Genomic DNA, 23498 nt, shown 5'->3' on the forward strand with positions numbered 1-23498 from the left:
ACAAATAAGATTTATACTCTCTCTCTCTCTCACTCTCTCTCTCTCTCTCTCTCTCTCTCTCTCTCTCTCTCTCTCTCACTCTCCCCTATTAATCCAACCTAGTGACGGTTGTACTGACAAGCAATAGTCCAGAACTGGTCAAACAAGTGTTTTGTAAGCCACTCCTTTCATGGATGAATTAATTTTCCTTAAACAATGGAAACTCCAGTTTGGAACATCAACAATATTAGGAAAAAAATAGGTTGCCACTCACCGTAAAGATGACCCACTGAGTTGCAGCCAGGCAAAATGAAATGACTGTTACACATTATAGCTTCTGGTCAAAGCCTTTTTCAGCAAAGAAAACACATACAAATTCACACATCCGAGCACACTTAATTCACACGACTGCTACTACTGGCATCGCCGATTGGAACGCAACTGTTAAGTCAATAGCAATCTGGAGTGAGGCTGACAAGGGGCAGGGATATCACCTTAAAAAAAATGGAGCAAGCGAAGAGCGCTGTCTGGTGGCACGTGCAGGGGCTGGATGGTGGGCTGATGAAGCTGCCAGTCACTGCATCAGGAGGTGGGCTGTGGGGGAAGGAACGGGGAGCGGAGGAGGACGGGAGCAGGGAGGAAAAGGACAGGCAAGGTGCATTAGCAGAAGGTAGCATAAAATGGAGGTGAGGGGATATGAAAAGGGAGGAGGTGAAAGGACAGAGGGGAGTGGAAACTGTTTGGTAGTGGGAATGGGGACAGTAGGTTACCACAGGTGGAGGCTGAGATAATTTCAGGAGCAGAGAATGTATTGTAAGGATAAATCCCATCTGTGCAGTTCAGAAAAGCTGGTGGTGGAGGGGAGGATACAGATGGCCGTGTTGTGAAGCAGCCATTAAAATCAAGCATGCCATGTTCAGCTACATGTTGTGCCACAGGGTAGTCTACTTTACTCTTGGCCGCACTTTGGCACTGGCCATTCATCCTGGAAGACAGATGATGGGTAGTCTTACCACTATAAAAAGCTGCAGCACAGCTGGTATACGAGATGGATGCTTTCACAGTTGGCCCATCCTTTTATGGGGTAAGATAAGCCTGTGACAAGACTGGGATAGGAAGTGGTAGGTGGGTGGATGGGGCAGGTCTTGCATCTAGATCTCCCACGGGGATATGATACCTGTGACTAGGGGTTGAGATTGGGAATGGCATAGGGATGGATCAGGATGATGTGGAGGTTGTTTGGGTATGATGATAGTTAATCAAACCCCTGACAAAGGTAACTGGTTAGTGGTTCAGGGTGGTATTGGGTGACAAAGGCCACACTCTTTTGTAGCTGGCTCTTGAGAGTGTGCTGGGACAGCTGGGGGGGTTTGTGGGGAAATGGCACAGGAAACCTGTTTGCAGACTAGGTCCGGGGGATAGTGCGTATCTGTGAATGTCTCAGTGAGACTTCCAGCATACTGGGAAAAGGAGTTCTTAGCAATTCTGATATGCCGTCCCTTGGTGGCCAGGCTGTATGGAAGGGATTTTTTATGGTGTGGAAGGGATGGCAGCAGTCAAAACGCAGGGAATGCTGGTAGTTTGTGCGCCTGGCAGCCATGTCAGGCTATACCATCTAGTCCCTGCATGCCCCACCAGACAGCACTCTTCTCTCCCCTCACTTGTACCCTGCTATCCCTCCCCCCTTCCCAGTCCCACTCCAGATTGCTATTCACGTAACAGTCACATTCTGGTCGGAGCTGCTGGTGGTAGCGGTCATGTGTGCATGAGGTGTGCTTTCTTGTGTGAATCTGTGTGTGTTTTCTTTCTCGACGAAGGCTTTACCATGCAACAGTCTTCTCATTGTGCCTGTCTCCAATTTTTCAGTGAGTAGCACTCTGTTCTTTTCCTAATATTGTGTTTACATTGCTTACAATGATTCTCAGCCTGACATCTACTTTTCCTACAATTACTGTCATCTAGTCATTCCACTTGATGTGGCTGTGGACAGTTACTATCAGTATTTTATGGCTGTTAATGTTGACAGTGATTTATTGTCAATAGTGTAACTGAACAGTAATTTAACTCTTTGCCTATTTATGCACAATATGCTACATTTATCTATATCCATGGTCAACTGCAAGTCACTGGACCAATCACAGATCCTCCTTATGTCTTCCTGCATTTTGCTATAGTCTTCTGGAAGTGTAAAACCAGGTGTTTTAAGCACCAATAAACACTACTTTACACTTAGATTTAAACAGCAATGACTGTATGAATGTAGCTGGAAGATTACATAGTATTTCAGCAGGCATTGCAATGGAGATGGAAAGATTGTTGTTGGTGCTTACAATGACCTCCATGTCCAAAGGCAACATAATTTCCAAGGAATTTTATGTGGTTCTGCTACTAACTGCAGAAGTTACCCGCATCACTGTACCAATGCATAATTCAATATGTGAAAGAAAAATGAAGAGTCGCAGTTGTGCAGGAGTCTATTTATTCTCCAATACAAAGGCAGAAATGGAAATTAAAATTTTACAGGTTATACACTATACCATGACTAAACAGCCAGCATTGAATTGTTTTGCAAATTCTGGGTGTGACACAGTATCAGTTGCTCTAGCAGCCAGTTTCCGCAAAGATGAACGAGATATTACTACAGATGGCTTAGCAAATGAAATATTTCAGGAAGGTTTGTCATAATGAAAGGTTGATCTCAGAGGGAAAGATGTGAATGAATTGCGTGGTTCTCCTGTAAAAGAAAAATTAAAACAAATGATGGTGGAGAGATTGGCAGTGATGATGATGATGATGATGAAAAGGAGAATTCACCTGGAAGAAGTTTAGCTGTAGCTGTGTGGGGGCTTGGGACTGTTTATAGGGTATTTTTCATCAGTTTAGTCAGTTCTTGCAGCAACAACCAGCTGGAGTGACAATTCCTGTCTGTGAATTATACTAAAGAGGAAAGAAACCATATTTTGAGTCTCTTTTGTTTCACAGAACAAATGACAGTATTTAAGTAGTTTTCTTTATTTTGGAATCTTTTTGTAATTCACATTCCTGATTGGTGATTATACGAGTGTATGTGCTTTAACATGAAAAGTTATTGAGTTCATGCTAAGTTATAAGCCTGTGATTAATTAACACTTATGTGACCTAAAACGTTACAGTGCACATTCTGATCCTCCGATGGTGTAAGTGAAATAAATTTCAACTTTAGGTAAACCCCATTTAAGTAACAATTATTTAGGTCCCCAAAGATTTGTTAAAAAGGGGTATAACTGCAATTATTCACTTGTACATGTATACAGGCAAACTGTAAAGCTTAATGAATGTCCATCATATTGGATGTACCTAAAAAAATAGTAACTACATTTTTAATCCATTTTAGGCAATTGCTGAAGACAAAGGTCTGGCACATGTACTGCTGCCACTACAAAAGAACCTACTGTGGCCTTGTTTGTGAGCTCATAAAAAACATTTAACATCTATCTCACACTGTTAATGTCATTCAGATGGTTGTGAACTTCTGAATTTTTTATTGAACAATTAAGAGACAAGACACTAAGAAAGTTTACATATTTTAATGAACTTACAAGTCTGAATCTCTTTTCTCAAATAAAAATGACTATACATGACCTGAATGAGGATCTAAATTAATAACTGACTAAATCATTACCAATAAAATAAGAGGTGGACAGGATCAATGATGATGATGATGATGATGATGATGATGATGATGGGCCAGAGCTAGAATGAGACTCAAACTTCCACTTTTCACTGGGAATGACGAGGCATTTTGGCATGCATCATGCCGGACTCTAGACTACAATCTGTCTCTCACTCTTCCAAGCTCCAAGTAAGTAGTATCTACCAACAAACTGCAAGACCTTTATGACATCTTAAAACTGTGTGCCAGAGCAGCACTCCAACCTGAGACCTTTGCCTTGCATGGGCAATTGCTCTACCAACTAAGCTATCCAAGCAAGACTCATGACCCATCCTCACAGTTTTACCTCCACCAATACCTAATGTCCTACCTTGCAAACTTTCCAGAAGTTCTCCTGTGTAGCTTGCAAGACTAGCAATTGTGCAAGCAATGATACTGCAAAAGGCAAAGGTCTCAGGTTCGAATCCTGGTCCAGAACACAGTTTTAATCTGTCAAGAGGTTTCATATCAGCACACATTCCACCGCAGAGTGAAAATTCATACGGAAACATACCCCACAATATGTCTAACCCATGTCTCCAAAATATCCTTTCTTCTAGGAGTGCTAGTTTTGAAAGTTATGCAGGAGAACTTCCGTGAAATTTGGAAGGTAGGAAATGAGGCACTGGCTTGATGAGATCTCTTTGATGCAATTATAAAAACAAATACAAGAAATTATGATGCATGAAGTCAGAGCTGAATGGTTGGAAATACAGCAGTAATTTTCAACACTTCAGACATGCTGGAAGCAAGGAAGAGTTCAAGAGAGCAGCTGAAAGCAAGAACTCTTTATCTCAGGAGGGCAATTAAGCACTGATACAAAACAAGCACTGATACAAAACAAGCACTGATACAAAACAAGCACTGATACAAAACATCTCAGCTGCCACAGATACAGGTAAAGAGCCAATAGTTCCAGTTACACAAATAAAAGAGAAACATAGCTATAAGCATCAAGATATTACTGATGCTTCCAAATATGGAGGATTTACAAAGAGCTGAGTGCATGCTTCTAAACATCTTTATGGAGTTAAATCTGAAAATTTCTGAAGATGTTACTGGTACAGGAGATTTAAGTGTTTAATTATAAAAAAGAAATAAAACAACTAACATATTTTATATGTTTGGGGAGCCAAGATCAAAAATTACAAACCACACAAAGCAAAACTTACTGAAATACAATAAGTTAAAATGAATTTTAAAAAGAAGCATTAGTAAACAAATAAGAAAATAAATTAAACTCAAATGTGACAATGTCATTAAAAAAACTACCATTTCTCTATGGATGTAAAAGTCAAACTTTTGGCTTGATAATATGTTAAAAATCAACAATTTACAGATGAGATTTGTGTTCCATAAGTCGCGTAACTTTGAGGCACTGAGTTAAACGTCAGATACTTAGAAAATGACAGTACATAAAAAGCATATGTACCACTCTAATGTTATCTTGTTGGAAACTGATGTTATTAGATTGTGACTGTATAACCTACAACGGATTTCTTACTGAAAACAAGAACAGCAACCAGCCACTGTTGCTTATCATATGTATAAAGAGTACAGCCATTAAACTATTGTTAACACACAGATTCACCGACTGCTACTGTTATTTTCAGTAAGAAATCACCTTTACCAAACTAAACAACAGCATTAAATTCTTAGCATACCAGAGAAAGGTTACAACAATGTGTTCCAGCACCAGGCTAAAGGAGGGGGAGATTTAGAAAGGTTGTATTGTTGATAAGGAAACAGTTTTTGTAATCCCTGAACTTATTATTATTATTGTTATTATTATTGTTATTACAAGGAAAATAAAGAAGCTACCTAAGACAACTGTCTCTCTACCACATTTTAAAATACATTTGAATGATTTCATACAAAACTGAAACCAGCTGCCCATTTGAAACTAGATCAGATATAAACAGCAATTTCATATAGCAGTTCTCCAAAACCTGCAATGAAAAAAACTAGAAAGAAACCAAAATAAAGTCTTTCAGGACAACAATGGCACTATTTGCACTGCATATGAATAAGACTTCGATTTTTGAAGGAGGATATAAGAAAAATTATAACACTTGCAATAAAATTACTTCTGCTGAATAATACGTCATATCATATTTGTGTCACTGATGATATTTTGTATCTCTGTCAGTGCTCATGTAGCATTCAATAAGTGCTAGATGCGTGCAATTCAAAATCTCTGTTATCTTTGGGTTGCTAAATAATATAAAACCATATTTAATTCCCTTTCTGTTATTATTCCTTACCATGGCTGACACACTCAAAAGTATATGTAATTTATCCTATAAATAAATACTGTTACTGTTTGGAATATGTAAGTTTGTAGTAATCATTTAGTCATCCCTAAGTTAATGAAATCTGTAATTATTACTCAATTTTTTAAGTCAAGGGGAAAGATAATATTACGAGAGAATTATATTGTGTGGTGTATTCACATTTCTATCTGGAAGGCAATTAACTAAGAAGGCATACACTCACTTTTATTATGACAATAATATGAACCTGCAGCTTCTTGATTTATCTCAGAGATTACTTTTTGCAACAGTTTACAATGAAATTATTTTCCTTTCTGCCACGTGCCGCCAGATAGGACAATCAATTATAATACCAGAGACGCTGAGTCACAGATAGGCACAACAAAAAAAACGGTCACGAATAAAGCTTTTGGCCCAGAAGGCCTTTTTCAAAAATAGAAACATGCCTGCAGTCTCGGGCAACTGTAGCCACACTGCGAGCAGCAGCACCATTGCATGATGAGAGTGGTGACTGGGTGGGGGTAAGGAGATGGCTGTGGCGGGGAGGGGGAGGGATAGTAGGGTAACAGACCTAGATGCCAGACCTGTACCATACATCTTCCCACCACCACCTACTCCAGTACCATCAAAGGCACGGCTATCTGTGAAACCACTCATGTGATCTACAAGCTAAGCTGCAACCACTGTGCTGCATTTTATGCGGGCATGACAACCAACAAGCTGTCTGTCCGCATGAATAGCCACCTACAAACTGTGGCCAAGAAACAAGTGGACCACCTGACTGCTGAGCACACTGCCAAATATGGCATCCTTCATTTCAATGACTGCTTCACAGCCTGTGCCACATGGATCCTTCCCACCAATACCAGCTTCTCTGAAGTGCGCTGGTGGGAACTTTCCCTGCAATATTTCCTACGTTCCCATAATGCTCCTGGCCTCAACCTTCATTAGTCATTGTCTTCACCCATCCAGCCTCCCTGTTCCCATTCCAGCACTACACAGCCCTCATTCCACTATTGCACAAAGTCTTTTTACTTCTCTCCTTTTACGCTATCCCCTCTCCCCTGCCCACTGTCTAACCTCCCGATTGCACATAGCTGCCCACTCTCCACGTCGTCCCTGAACGTTCCCAAGCAGCACTGCACTGTCTGCCACCCCTACCCTACTATCCCTCCCCCTCACTACCCCAGCCTCCTCCTTACCCCCGTCCCAGCTGCCATTCCCATCATGCACTGGTGCTGCTGCTCGCAGTGTGGCTACAGTTGCCTGAGACTGCAGACTTGTGTGAGTTGCATTTGTGTGTCTCATCAATTTCTGACAAAGACCTTATTGGCAGAAAGCTTTATTTATGAGAGTTTTTTTGTTGTGCCTATCCGTGACTCAGCATCTCCGCTATATGGTGAGTAGCAACTTTTCTTTTCATAATACTGTTACATTTGATCCTGGGTTTTCCACTGTTTGATTAATTATAACACCACTTATTTTAACTTGTGAACATGTCAATATATTATAAAAAGGTGACTGTGACAGAACACATTACTGAAATGGAATTTTTGTAATCTATTAATGCAATTTGGACATACCTTTAAGTTTCATGGAAATTTGAGTGGAGAACATCCTAAGAAGACTAAAAGAGAGTGATACACCAAAAAGAGGAGAATTTTCATCAGTGGAGAATAATTCTTGTTAAAATTTACACATTTTTATACAGGCTTGCTTGCTTCCACATAATCACTTAGAACAGCTCAAAGCCCAGCCTGGTGATTTTATGGAACTGTTAAAGTATTTTATGCAGTAACCTAAGAAGTCTGTTGGTGAAATCTGTGCATGAGACAACTATAGGCCCAGATTAGATTAGATTAGATTAGATTAATACTTGTTCCATAGATCATGAATACGACACTTCGTAATAATGTGGAACGTGTCAGGTTAATAAAAGATATTTGTACAAGATATTACAATACACAAAATATTGCATGACACTAATGTTTAAGTTGTTTTTTTTCCCCTCCCTTAATTTATATCTAAAAATTCAGCCAATGAGTAGAAGGAGTTGTCATCTAGAAATTCTTTTAATTTATTTTTAAATGTTGGTTGACTATCTGTCAGGCTTTTGATGCTGTTTGGTATGTGACCAAAGACTTTTGTGGCAGCATAATTTACCCCTTTCTGTGCCAAAGTCAGATTTAACCCTACATGCCATTAGACTGTTTGACTTTAGGTACTTCTTATGACACAACTATTATCATTTGCAATTATTAAACAGACTAATAAGTATTGTAATTAAACAGAGTAATAAGTATTGTAATTAAGTACTTTACAAGTGAAAAAGTTTTAACTTTGATAGTTTGTGGTGGTTCATGTTGTGGTCAAGATAGCTAAGCAATTGAATATGGATCCCACAAAGTATATCATAAACGATGAGCTGTGCAGTGAAATGATCTACCATTCAGGGAACTCAGAAAAACGATCCATTAACAGAATTATTGGAGGAAAAAAAAAAGATGTAATATACAGGACAATGTCCGTGGTATTAAACCACATAGGCAAATCATCGCAAAAGCAAGACACTATGTCATCTGAAATTTCAGCAAAACAAGATGCTCTGTCCACCAAAATATCCTCAAAACAGAACACTTTAGTGAGAAAACTTTCTGCTGAAATGTTTGAGCTGATGACAGCCCAGGCAGGTTTGCATGAGACAGTGCAAAAGCTGACCACCAAAGTCATCAAGATCCAGTAAAGATAAAGTACACTATCCAAAACTGTTTGGCAACTATCTGAAAGAGTTATCAACGCAGCTGCCAAGCAAGAGAAATCTTTGCAGGAACAATCTGAGCTGCTACATAACAAATTCACTGATTCATTCGTTTCCTAGACATCCAAAAAGGACAATAAGATAACAGAAACAATTGATATGAAGTTCCAAGAACCCATCAGCAAGACCACAAAAACAAAATTTACATCTAAATATCATTGTTCATCTAGTTGGGTGAAATCTGAACAGTGCAATGCAACATAGAAGCTAGATCACAATTTGTCCCAATGGCATAATGCTATTAGTGTACAAATCGATGGTGCGAGAAGACAACAAGCACACATAAGGGATATAGTGTGTGTTGGTCAATTACACAATATTTTGAAGAAACATTTCTGAACCCACACTGAGCAGGCTGCAGCGAGTGAAACTGAGCTGCTAACTTCATTACTGCACAATTAGTTACGTGGTATGGGGTTGTGCAATTTTTTACTTCCTTGCTACTTGAGGAGAATTTAATTCGACAATGGAAATTTCAGGTGTGTTTGTCAAATAAGAAAAATATTCATCCAGTGGTATTCACTTAGGCATTTTGGGGAGCCATACCAAGATCACGTTTCGAGGCTTCATCAGTGGCTGATCTCGTTGAGTTCAGGAGTGACTCCATAAAGAGGTCCTCAGTCTAAAGCCAGCCCAGCAGGGCAGCTTACGTAAATATTTTGAAAAATGCATTAATAAATCTAGATATTGGGATAACTCCTTTTCCCATCATGATGGTGCTGCAAAGTTGCCCGTGCACATCAGGAAGAAAGTACTTACAGTATCAGAAGCCAATACGGAGGAATTCCTGTCAGTTTCAGATTCAGCAGACCTGATAACTGAACATGTAAAAAGAGCAACTAACAATGGAAGGTTTAACAGCAAAAATGACAATAACAACAATTCTGAAAAGAATCATTATGCAAATCACACCAGAAAAAATAGTGCTCCGAGAGACCAGCGTAGTGAGAGCAACAATCAACAGCTGAACCATAATAATCACTTTGATAGACAAAATCAAAAATGACATGATAACAGGTATAACCCCAGTTACGCAAACCACAATAACCATAATCAGCGGCAGCAACTGCCATGAAGTAATCAAAGTAATCAGAGCTGGCATAGTTCGATTTCTAATCAGAAGGTGGCAGATGATTTAAATTGTCTGTCTACGTCCAACCCGAAAAACTAATTACAAACTAGTTCAGCCCCAGAATGGCAGTCATGGAATGGGGTAGGAGCAGTGGTCAGTCAATTCATCTTGATAAGAAACAATAACAGGCATGACCTTAGGTATTATTTGTACTCAAATGGTATTAAGTGTGATAGCTGACACATTACTGTTTCACAATCTGCTACGAATCAACATTTAGCCAAATTTTTAATGACAGTAATACTAGACATGGGCACTGCATTCAACACAATCTGTACTGACATATATATTAAAAAAAAGTGAGGTTACGAAGTGCCAGCCTCGCCTGTCAGCAACTATAAGATACTGGGAGCTATAGGCGTCACGTCATGCAATGCAAAACAGCAAGCAAGCCTGCATACTGCTCCAGCTAGGAAATTTAGTGACTTCATGCACGTTCCTGGTAGTTGGTTCATCGATTGCAGATTGCATTTTAGGCACAGTGTTTCTCTGTGAAAGGAACGCTACAATCTACCTTTCCCGTGGGAGATTTGATACGGATGGTGTTAGGGTGGAGACAGAATTATTGAAGTCCAATGTCAGTCATAGCAAATACTGTCAACGACTAAAAATTACGACAATAAGCAGTGAGACTAACTGCACGGATAGGCAGCAACCTGAAAGAACTACTGTGACCGACATTAGAGAACAGGTAGGTGGCAAGATAAAGAGAGTCTACATATCTAACTGGCGAACAATGTTCTGACTTAACAACTACTTCGGTAAGGTATTCGAGAGTATTTGTGGAAAGGCCTAGTACAATACAGGTACATTAGTGTCACCTAAATGTCATATTGCACGATACCTTCTGCCTTACAGCCTACTCCATTCTGTGTACGAAACGACCTGCCACCACTAGGGGGATACGAAGACTGTTATGTGTAACAAGTATTATTTTATTGTTAACATCCGAATTCTGACAACTGGTGTGTCCCAGTTCAGTACGCAAACTGTCACACAGCGGAATTGTATACTGGGTTGGCAAGAAATAATTTTAAGCTCTTACAGGGCAACACCAGAGGCAGAGCAGAATTGGTCAATGACCAGGCAGAATGCTAGCAAGACAAATGCTGATGGAGTAGCAGCACACACAGAGGCTACTGCAACATCCAAAACGGACTGAGTACTCGAGCAAGCAACGAAGCAAAATGACATCACGGTGACAGACTGTTATCGTCACAATCCTGACTGTGCAAAATGTAGCGAGAGAGCTTAAATTGGACACAGGAGTAACTATTCAGTTAATGACACAGCAGGAAAGAGCATCCAAAAGGTGAAGTTGTGAAATCTTGAAGTGAATAAGAGAGCTGACAAAATGAGAAAACAGAACGAGTGATGTCATTGCTGCCCCACACAAGTCCGTCTCGTATAAGTACTAATTCTGTTCTGGTAGAGTTCTGTTCCCTGTCAAGAGGGGAGGCCTATGTCACTTGGCCCTCTGCTCATCTAGTTGCCTTTGATCTGCTATGGAGCAGCCAGTTGTGTCTGGAGGGGCTTATTGCTGTGAGTTGCAGTGCCACCTACAGAATCAAGACTGTCCCTGTCCCTGTCCCTGTCCCTGTCTGGCAGGCCTTATAGAGACCTAACCTGCCGGGACTGAGGGTAGATCACCATCCACCACTAGTGCGGGCAACCTCTGTTCCTGTGGTTGACACCGATACTGCCAGCCTCTCTCTCCTAGATAGGAGGGCACAGCACTTCTCTGTATGGCTTCATGTACTCTGAGCTGAGCTGGTAGACAGCTTCCCTGGGTGCTATCTATAGAGAATACTTTATGACTGGATCACGGGTGCCCTGACCATCTTCTCTGGGAAGCCGGTGACCACCACGAGCATCACAGACGGCATCACATGCTAACACTGCGGGGAAACGGCTTCGTGACGATAGTGGTGCCGACTGACCGACACTGCTGCAGGAAGCATCCAGGTCAGTACGTACTGTGCGAGCACTACGGCTTGTGCCCCTGTCTTCACTGGCTGCCCGAACACTGAAGCATCACCTATTTTTTGTTTTGTTTTGTAGACAACTAATGTTCAATACTGTAATGCTATTTTATTAATGCCTTCAGATGTCAGACGGGCACCTGTCCTCTGGGTAGGCACACACAAGTACCTGTTGTGGTGTTCCACCAGCCTGACCTCAATACACCATTCACCACAGCGTCCTACCCCGAGGACACTACAAAATAAGATCAGCTCATACTGCTGCCTTCCAAATACGAGGAGGAAAGTGCAGCAATCGCTGCTTTGTCAGAAAGCAAACCTGTCAAACAAGTGTGTAATGGCGAGTTAATGCTATCGTAACACGGGAACCTTTACCATTCATTGCAGCAGTCGTATGTTGACACTTTCCAGTGCACGTGCTGGGGTAAGATATTACAAGGGTTGATCCAAAAGTAATGTTCCCTTCATTTTTAGAAACAGGCAACATTATTTATTCTCATAGAAATTTACACCGCTGGAAAGAAAAAACTTAGCTCTATTTTTCTACATAATCGCCTTTTTTTTTCTACGCATTTTTGGAGACGATGCTAGAATTTCTGTATCCCCACGTTGTAGAATGCCGCCGCCAACCCACTGAGGAAGCGTTTCACCTCTTCTTTGACTTCATCATCGCTCTGGAAGCGTTGGCCACCCGAGTGTTCCTTTAACTTGGGGAACAAGTGATAATCACTAGGCACGAGGGCCGAACTGTATGGTGGTGGGGCATGACAGTTCAAAGTCTGTCAAAAGTTCCTGGGGAGACGTGAGGTAGGGCATTATCGTGAAGTGGTGTTACACCCTCTGTCAGTCGTCCTCTCTGGCAGTTCTAGATAGCTCACCTGAGTTTTTGTAGTGTTTCGCAATAACTGTCTGAGTTGACTGTTGTCCCAGGTTCCCTGAAATCCATCAACAGTCTCCCCTTATAATCCCAAAATACAGGGGCCATGACTTTGCCAGCAGAATGAGTTCGTTTGAACTTCTCTCTGACTGTTCATCCTGAGTGATGCCATTGTTTAGATTTTTCTTTCATTTCTAGAGTGAAATGAAACACACACATTTCATCTCCCATACAATGGAGTTCAACAGCCCTTCCTTATCTTATTGACACTTTTGAAGAAACTGGCAAGCACAATGAAGATGTTTCTCTTTGTGTTCTGCTGTCAGCACACGCAATACCCATCGAGCGCAACATTTGAGATACCCCAATTTTTCCGTCAAAGCGCTTTCAATTGTACCCTAATAACTCCCAGGAATCTGAGCAACAAGTTCACGGACAGTGATCCTCCCATTTTGAAACACTTCACATTGGACCATCTCGATAACTGCCTCCAAAACTGAAGGTCTTCCACTCTGTTCCTCATCGTGGACCTCCTCCTGACCCGCACTCAACTTCCTGCATCATTTTCAGATGTGCTGAACGGACATACACTTGTTGCCATACACTTGTGTTTACTGACGATGAACATCCATGGCTGGAGCCCCTTTTGCATGCAACAACCGAATTACGGAACGTATTTTGCATTTGGTGGGATCAACAATGGGCACCTCCATTGTGGACGGCTGCTGAGCCAATACTGAGTGGTGCAGTGAAGCGCAGCAGGGTGGACTTGAGAGTAGGTGAACAGCTGCACACAGCGGTGTTGATGGATTTCACCTAGCACCTTCTTGTGTGGCTGGAGCTCTTTGGGAGCCTTACTTCTGGATCAACCCTCATAGTAGCTCTTTATGAACTTTTCTTAAGCACCTAAAATTATATGCACTAAATATGGTGATGAGCTCTCCCATAATACAAAGGTTGGTCACTGATTATAACACTAACTTTGGCAAGCCTGCAGCTACCTTGTCCGAAAATGCAAGCAACTTCACTAGTGTATGCTGGAGAAGCTTCTTTTAGAGAAATGGTGTAAACCAAATACTGACCTAAAGTACCACCACAGGCAAAGTAAACCACACTTACACAACCTTCTTGGAGTTTAACAAGTTATCAGGACATATTGTTCTAACAAATTAACTACCTGGGTAAATTTTTTCATTCAGTTCGAAGAAATAGTCAATAACCTGCAACAAACCTCAAACAACTGCACACCAAATGAGATACTGGTACACATGCTCCGTCCTGTTGAAACCAGGCTTCTTGAATGTTTAGAAAGTTGTTCAATGCAAGTGTGATGGAAGTTCGTAACATCTCCACGTAATGATCCGCAGTTATTGTGTTTTCCTGTTCGTTTGAGAAAAAATACGCCCCGATAATCCCATGTGATGAAACACCACACTATACTTCACTTCAATAGTGTGTAAGGGCACTCATGAATGTCATTAGGATTTGTGTTTGTCCAGTAATGGTAGTTCTGTTTATTCACATAACCTGTGAGATGAAAATGTGCCTCATCTGAGAACCACAGCTCGTTCAGAAATTCATTGTCACTGTTTATTTTTCTCATCATTTGTTCACAGAATCCTAATCGTAAAAGGTAATGGTTGTCCTTCAATTGTTGCACCACCTGTAGTTTGTACGGTTGAAATTTTAAATCAAGATGAAGAATTCTGCGAACACTCTCCCAGGACATTGCAACCACTGCTGCTTGCTTACAAATTGAACGCTGTGGGCTCCGTAAGAGACTCACATACATCAATGTTCACTTGTTTTTATAAAAAATTTTGATGGCTAACGCACGCTGTTTTCCGTTCCACTGATCCAAGATTACTGAAACGGTGGACTGTTTACTCGTTAACTGTCATGAACCCACAGTGCTGCCACCGCCCATGGCTGTTACTACTCATTTCAAACATTCCCATTATTCTGTGTCACCCTGTATATCCTGGAAGTAATAAAATAAAAGGTCTTTATCCAAATGAAGACTTTGAAAAATGCTTCTAGCTGAGTGTGAAAACTAGATGTGTATATAGTTTTGTATGTGAATGTAGTTTCTACACTACGTAGTAAATCAGTGTGATGGACACTTTACTTGTAGTGTGAAACAGTGGATATGTCTTCACTATAATGAACTACAACAGAACATGTGTGCTTTTTACATGTGTATTTGTAAATAATTTGTATGTGTATATATGTAGTATTGTTTGGTCATTCTATGGTACTACAAGAATCTTTACATAATTGTGAATACTAAGTTAAGGCATACTTTGTGTCATTTAATAAAATGTGTCTTGTGTATATGTTGATCAGTTACAAGGGTAGAGGACATTTCATTCAGAAAAAAAACATGAAACAGAGAATAGAGTATGTACATGGAGGTAAATGCTGCCTAAAGAAATGAATCAAAGACAGTTTGTGCCCTGTTCTAGTAAATGGAGAGAGAATTTTTCTTGTTTCAAATAATATAGTACTTTAAGTAAATGAAATGGTAAAATCATTAGGTGTGCTCTTTTCACATCAATCAAACTTGTGTATTTAACCAGTCTGAAAAGATTGAGATGCTGCAGACATGCATATATCGGAAAGTAACTACACAAAGTTCAGGGTAACAAAGGTTGCTTTCCATCTAATAAAGGGAAGATTAATAATTTGATGACTTTATGCAATTCTAAGTTGAGAAGTGTGTTCTAAGTTAGGTTTAGGGTTTTATTCTGAATTGGTTCGTTGTCTAGTTTGTCCATCTATCTCAGTCTTGCTATCAGCTGCTTGTCCCACTGAACTTAGTACAATTGAGTCCAGTAGAAAAATACCCTGATCGTAGGATAGTTTGTTATCACATGGGATTTGTAATGGCAGCCAACCAAAATGTTTTACTGTGAGGATGCAGTATGAGTTTATTAGATTTGTATCTGCATACTGACAATATAAAAATTCATATGTTAGTTTGTCTAGCCAGACATGTGTGAACTGATATTACAGTGTGAGTAAAGACTCACAAACTGCAGATACATATGCACAAATAAACTGGGAATATCACTAACTTTTGAGCAAGAATTTCGATGGTGAAGAGGTGTGTGTGTGTGTGTGTGTGTGTGTGTGTGTGTGTGTGTGTCAGAAACACTGCCATTCATAGACACGAATCCCAATGTGTCACAAAGAGATGCAACAATTAGACTTGCCTGCCGACATTACTTGTTAGAAACAAGATTGTGTGCATTAAGCATCTTAAAATGATCTGGCAAACATTATCAAGACTGCAATTAACTGACTACGCAGATGCTATGTGAGTGCGTTTACAGCTATTAAAGACAGTGATATGCTACTGTAGTATTAGGAAGTGTTATGAGTCACAAGGTGATGAACAGTGAACCGATTCAGCCATGAGGCAGACTGTGCTATGACTATTCAGTGAAGTAACCCAGGGCACAGTACAAAAAGCCAACCTGACAAGCAGCAAACGTCACATCGACAAAAGTCAATGCTGTAAAATGTAAGAAGTCAAACAGATTGTAATTCAGACTGTAAGAATTCTCTGAACATGACTCCGAAAAAAAAAAAAAAAAAAAAAAAAAAAAAAAAAAAAAAAAAAAAAATCACCTTTAGTATGTCACGCAATAAAGTTCAAATTTATGGATACCCAACATTGAGATGTATGCAAAGAAAACTGTCAAACAAAAATGTATCCAATATTGATCCTACACCCACACTCCTCTATCAAACAGAGATAACTGAAGCTCCATCTGAAAGAAAAGATAGAACAGAACTTAAGTCATTCCAAAGAATAAAGAAAATGATAAAAAACCAATTACCAATGCAGCAAGTAAAATCAGACTTGTGAGAGCCTTGTTTACTTGGTAAATAAAGTGTATCACAATTAGGGGCACGGTAATATATATTGTATCATGCTTGTGTAATTCAAGATATTTGTTATCTTTGTCAGCAATCACATACAATTCCATAGGTACTAGACACGCACGATTTAAAATCTCTGTTATCTGTCGATCGCTAAATATTGTAAAACCATTTCAAGGTCATATTTAATTCCCATTTGTTCTTGTTCCTTCCCTTGGCTGATAGAATCAAAAGTATACGAAATTTATCCTATGAACAAATGCCATTACTGCTTGAAAGATATAAGTATGTGGAAATCATTTAAACTGATCGCTATGTTAATGAAATCCATTCCTGTTATTCAAAAGAATTTTGAAGTCGTGGGGAAGGATAATATTACTGAGATAATTATGGTGTGTGGTGTATTCATGTTTCTATCTGGAAGCTAATTAACTGAGAAGGCATACACTCACTTTCATTACAGTGATAATTCAAACTTGCACCTTCTCGATAACCTCGGATATTACTTTTTGCAGTAGTTTGCAATGAAATTATTGTAGTTTCTGTCATGTGTTGCCAGATAGGACAAGCTATTATAATGTACATTATTTTTATTTGCCGATACATTGCCACATTGTTAAATTTTGCAGACTCTCAAGAGTAATGTAAATATGAACAATAACTGCAGGTTCATATTTAGAATATGAAATTAAAAGAGTATAAGGTTAACTGTTAATAGCCACAGAAAATGAATACAAAGGTACTACTTTCACACTCGGGTAGTAAATGACAGTAGCACATTGATAGATAACACTTTTATAGACCAAGGTAAGTTTAAAAACATAAATTCTTGTCCTGTTGAGAATGGTCTTTCTGATCATGGTGCTCAGCTAGTTACAGTATATAACATAGCTCCATTCAGTAATTCAAAACTACCCTCCAAAGTTGTGCATTCAATCAATGACTCAACAATTAGAAATTTCAGGGAAAATCTTCAGCAGTTATACTGGGATGAGGTGTACAAGGAACCCGATGCTAATTTAAAATATAACTTATTTCATGATACACTTTTAAGAGAATTTGAAAACTGTTTCCCCAAGAAAGTAGTTAAATCTAATTATAAGAAACCATGCAAAAAAAACCTTCTTACAAAAGGAATAAAAATATCTTGTAACCACGAAAGGGAACTGTATCTAACAACAAGAAAGAGTAATGACCCAGAAACTGCCAAATATTATAAAAACTATTGTGCTACATTAAGAAAGGTTATTAAAAAGTCCAGAAGCATGTGCATCACGTCTGAGATTAATACCTCTGATGACAAAATCAAAACAATTTGGAATATTATTACAAGGGAGACAGGGCAACCAAGAGTACAGGATGACGGCATTACCATCAAAACAAATGGAAACTTGACAAACAACAAGCCAGAAGTCGAAAACGTTTTGAATAATCATTTTTAAAATGTTGTAGAGAAAATAGGATCTAAATGTTCATTAGAAGAAGCAAGGCAGTTAATGGAAGAGGCCTTACCCACACAATTTGATACAATTGCAATTATACCCACCTCTCTTTTTGAAATTATGAAGATGATAAACTCTCTCAAGAATAAAAGCTCACATGGAATTGATGGCATTTCCAGAACAATAATAAAAGCTTATTCCCAAGAGATAAGTGGGATTCTTAGCCACATATGTAATAGCTCGCTGAAGCACGGTATTTTCCCAGATAGACTGAAGTATGCCATTGTTAAACCACTGCATAAAAAAGGGGATACGTCTGATGTCAACAACTACCGCCAAGTCTCTCTTGTGACTGCCTTATCCAAAATTCTTGAAAAAGTTATGTATTGTACAGTAGCTTCACACATTTGTAAAAATAAAGTTTTAACAAAATGTCAGTTTGATTTCCACAAAGGTTTTTCAATGGAAGATGCTATATATACTTTCACTAATGAAATATTAAATGCTCTGAGTAACCGGAAGTCACCCATTGGGATTTTTTGTGATCTCTCAAAGGCTTTTGATTGTGTAAATCATGGAATACTTCTAGATAAGCTCAAGTACTGTGGTATGAATGGGACAGCACTCAAATGGTCTAAATCATACCTAACTGGAAGAGTGCAGAAAGTTGAAATAAGCAGTTCACATAATATGCAAAAAACTGGTGATTTCTCAAACTGGGGAACAATCAAGAATGGAGTGCTGCAAGGTTCAGTCTTGGGTCCTCTGCTGTTCTTAATATATATTAATGACTTGTCATTCTATATTCACGAAGATGCAAAGCTGGTACTTTTTGCCTATGATACAAGTATAGCTATCACACCCAACAGACAAGAATTAACTGGGGAAATTGTAAATGATGTTTTTCAGAAAATCATTAAGTGGTTCTCTGCAAATGGGCTCTCATTAAACTTTGACAAAACACAGTATATACAGTACCACACAGTAAATGGAATGACACCATTAATAAATATAGACTTCGATCAGAAATCGGCAGCTAAGGTAGAATATTCAAAATTTCTAGGTGTATGCATTGATGGGGGTTGAACTGGAAAAAACACACTGAAGATCTGCTGAAACATTTGAATTCAGCTACTTATGCTAATAGGGTAATTGCAAATTTTGGCAATATACATCTCAGTAAATTAGCTTACCAAGCCTATTTTCATTCTCTGCTTTCGTATGGCATCATATTCTGGGGTAACTCATCATTGAGTAAAAGAGTGTTCATTGCGCAAAGGCGTGTAATATATCTTCACTACTCGAGGTTAAATCTAACTTTGGCTCAGAAGGGGGTAAATTATGCTGCCACAAAAGTCTTCGGTCACTTACCTAATAGCATCGAAAGTCTGACAGATAGTCATACAGCATTTAAAAGGAAATTAAAAGAATTTCTGAATGGCAACTCCTTCTACTCATTAGGTGAATTTTTGGATATAGTAAGTGGGTAATTCCACCCCCAAAAAAAAGTGTCGTGTAATATTTTGTGTAATGTAATATCTTGTAGAGACACTTTTTATTAACCTGACACGTTCCACATCATTACGAAGTGTCGTATTAATGATCTATGGAACAAGTACTAATTTAATTTAATCTAATCTAATCAACTACAATAACAAATACAGAGAATCACTCAAAGCAAGGAATCAGAGGGAGAGGAACTAGAAAAATGCTGGAGACATAAAACTGCAATGCTTGTACAGTGTGCAATAAAGCTTCTCCTTGCCAACACGGTATACCATCTTCCAGATCTTCAGTCCAACCACTCATTTATTTGTTAACATTTAAATAGCTGATTTTAGTCCCCACACCATACAACTATGATAATTAAATTAAGTTTTCCTCAGAATAAATCAGACAATGGTGCACTCTGCATACTATGATATATTAACTATAAAAAATTTACCACTCCTGAAGAACCCCTTCACTTCCTCGACATCCATCATAAGGAACAGCTTAGGAATTTTCTTTATAAGTTGTGACAGAAGGTTAAAAAATGATTCTATCACATCACAATGTTCTGATGTGGATGGAGAAGAAAAGCAGAAAGTCATTGATATCCTGCAAATGTCTGTGACAAGTGAATGAATCATCTGTGTATGTTCTGTATCTCTGCCAAACAGGATCACAATCTGTAAAACAAAAGAATTACACAACTATCATATATTTGATGCTTAACATTATCAACAAGCAAACACTTCAACTGTTCACCTGATAAGCTTAACAGTACCGGTATAATACACTCCTGGAAATTGAAATAAGAACACCGTGAATTCATTGTCCCAGGAAGGGGAAACTTTATTGACACATTCCTGGGGTCAGATACATCACATGATCACACTGACAGAACCACAGGCACATAGACACAGGCAACAGAGCATGCACAATGTCGGCACTAGTACATTGTGTATCCACCTTTCGCAGCAATGCAGGCTGCTATTCTCCCATGGAGACGATCGTAGAGATGCTGGATGTAGTCCTGTGGAACGGCTTGCCATGCCATTTCCACCTGGCGCCTCAGTTGGACCAGCGTTCGTGCTGGACGTGCAGACCGCGTGAGACGACGCTTCATCCAGTCCCAAACATGCTCAATGGGGGACAGATCCGGAGATCTTGCTGGCCAGGGTAGATGACTTACACCTTCTAGAGCACGTTGGGTGGCACGGGATACATGCGGATGTGCATTGTCCTGTTGGAACAGCAAGTTCCCTGGCTGGTCTAGGAATGGTAGAACGATAGGTTCGATGACGGTTTGGATGTATTGTGCACTATTCAGTGTCCCCTCGACGATCACCAGTGGTGTACGGCCAGTGTAGGAGATCGCTCCCCACACCATGATGCTTGGTGATGGCCCTGTGTGCCTCGGTCGTATGCAGTCCTGATTGTGGCGCTCACCTGCACGGCGCTAAACACGCATACGACCATCATTGGCACCAAGGCAGAAGCGACTCTCATTGCTGAAGACGACACGTCTCCATTCGTCCCTCCATTCACGCCTGTCGCGACACCACTGGAGGCGGGCTGCACGATGTTGGGGCATGAGCGGAAGACGGCCTTACGGTGTGCGGGACCGTAGCCCAGCTTCATGGAGACGGTTGCGAATGGTCCTCGCCGATACTCCAGGAGCAACAGTGTCCCTAATTTGCTGGGAAGTGGCGGTGCGGTCCCCTACGGCACTGCGTAGGATCCTACGGTCTTGGCGTGCATCCGTGCGTCGCTGCGGTCCGGTTCCAGGTCGACGGGCACGTGCACCTTCCGCCGACCACTGGCGACAACATCGATGTACTGTGGAGACCTCACGCCCCACGTGTTGAGCAAGTCGGCGGTACGTCCACCCGGCCTCCCGCATGCCCGCTATACGCCCTCGCTCAAAGTCCGTCAACAGCACATACGGTTCACGTCCACGCTGTAGCGGCATGCTACCAGTGTTAAAGACTGCGATGGAGCTCCGTATGCCAAGGCAAACTGGCTGACACTGACGGCGGCGGTGCAAAAATGCTGCGCAGCTAGCGCCATTCAACGGCCAACACCGCGGTTCCTGGTGTGTCCGCTGTGCCGTGCGTGTGATCTTTGCTTGTACAGCCCTCTCGCAGTGTCCGGAGCAAGTATGGTGGGTCTGACACACCGGTGTCAATGTGTTCTTTTTTCCATTTCCAGAAGTGTACATCAACAGCTGCACAGCATGAAGTGATCAGTTTCTAAAGACAAAGCAATCAATAGTTGACGGAATACAAACCTCTCAAGGGGACCAACACACTGTTAAAATGTGCAATGCAAGAAGGAATGCAGATTAGTACTTAGTTTCTCATCAATGATGAGTTCTGCTATTAACTACAAGTCCTTCTTTTCCAAAAGAAAAGACCCCAACATCGGCATTAATTTACTGTACAGAAACCATGGAAAACCTAATCCAGGATAACAGGATAGGGATTTGAGTCCTGTTCCTTCTGATCACGTGTCCAGTGGCTCAATTACTGAGCCCCAATGATAGGTACAAAATGGAACATTAGCTGGACTGATACTATAAAAAATTAAAAAGGAAAAAAATCACTTCACACAGTCTGGACCACATCTCTGTTTGGCGCAGTTCTTGACATGTTGCTGTACCATCAGTGTAACACCTACTTTATACAATGAAGTGCCACTTGAGGTAACTCTTATTCTATACCAGTTCACAGGCAACCACAATTTATCTTTCTTCAACAGCACAATAATCACTAAATTATCAGTGAGACTGAACTGATACAATTAGCCAATGCTGGTAGCATGCAATATACTGTTGCACCTTTTAGCATAACAGCAGCAGCCTGTCTACTTTGCTATATAGGCGATTTGGACTGTTATTCCAAGTCCTACGAATTATAAATTTGCATTTAGGAACTTCCTCTTTCTTCCTGCTTTTTCTCTTCAAGTTACCAAGTTTTAATGTCAACTACAGTAAAACTTCATTTATATGTTTTTACTTATACATTTTTCCCACTTACACATTTTTATTTTTACTTTTTTTTTCATGTCCCGGCAAAATATCCACAGTGTGCGCAAGTTACGATGCAGTGTTTCAGAGTGGGTTGCGGGGAAGTGGACTCGTAAGGCCGATATTGGACTGTAATAAAATCTGATAGTGTTATAAGGAACTTTGTCAAAGTTAGAGATTGGTCAAATTTTCTTTGATCAAATCTAGATTTGATTATAGGAAATGTTCATCTTATGTTTACTGCATGGAGAAATCAACCGCTTGGAGCGCTAGCATCGCTGTCTGACACACAATGTTTATCAATATGACTCCCAAATATACACGGTGTGTCACATATATAACTAAATTGGCAGAAATATTCGAGGCAGATGAAGCGCTGTGTAGCTTACGACATCCTATATACAAGAACAGAATAAAAAGTCAGAGCTATAAAAAAATTGTGGATACTATTTGCCATGAAGTACAGCCAGTATATACCACTTGTGATTATAAAGGAGAAAATCTACAACTTCTGTGGAAATAAAAAATTTTCACGACTGCAGTACGTATTAAATTTATTTGCCTTCACATTTTCCTCCTTCAGTGCATTATAAATAGCTACATACATTTCTGGTATTATTTTCGCCAATGTGCACTGCAGCATTAGAGTGCTACTCCAGTACTGTGAACTAGAGTAGCTAGAAACCGCAGTATTACGGTAAGTCTATCTTTTGCGGATGTAGCATTTCTGTGAAGAGTGTTCTGCTTCATAATATGAGGAGCCCCATTCTTGAGCTAATATTGAAATGTACTCTCATCCATTCCCAAAGGGATTTTCATGTGACTTTACATCCTCGACTTGCAGTGCCCATAGCAAACTGATATGAGGATGATACAGAAGAGCCTCAGCATTCCTCTGTGACA

At 40.1% G+C, this 23498-nt stretch overlaps 1 protein-coding gene across 2 annotated transcripts in view; it reads right to left on the bottom strand.

Moving 5' to 3' along the window:
* Positions 1–23498, bottom strand: part of LOC124721787 (importin-13) — a 189705-nt gene that overhangs the window by 33367 nt on the left and 132840 nt on the right. For both annotated transcript variants that reach the window (XM_047246904.1, XM_047246903.1), the window contains one exon: positions 20028–20253. In XM_047246904.1, coding sequence (XP_047102860.1) covers positions 20028–20253 — 226 coding nt within the window. The remainder of the gene's footprint in view (positions 1–20027; positions 20254–23498) is intronic.

This window comes from Schistocerca piceifrons, chromosome X, assembly GCF_021461385.2.
Source record: "Schistocerca piceifrons isolate TAMUIC-IGC-003096 chromosome X, iqSchPice1.1, whole genome shotgun sequence".
NCBI lineage: Eukaryota > Metazoa > Arthropoda > Insecta > Orthoptera > Acrididae > Schistocerca > Schistocerca piceifrons.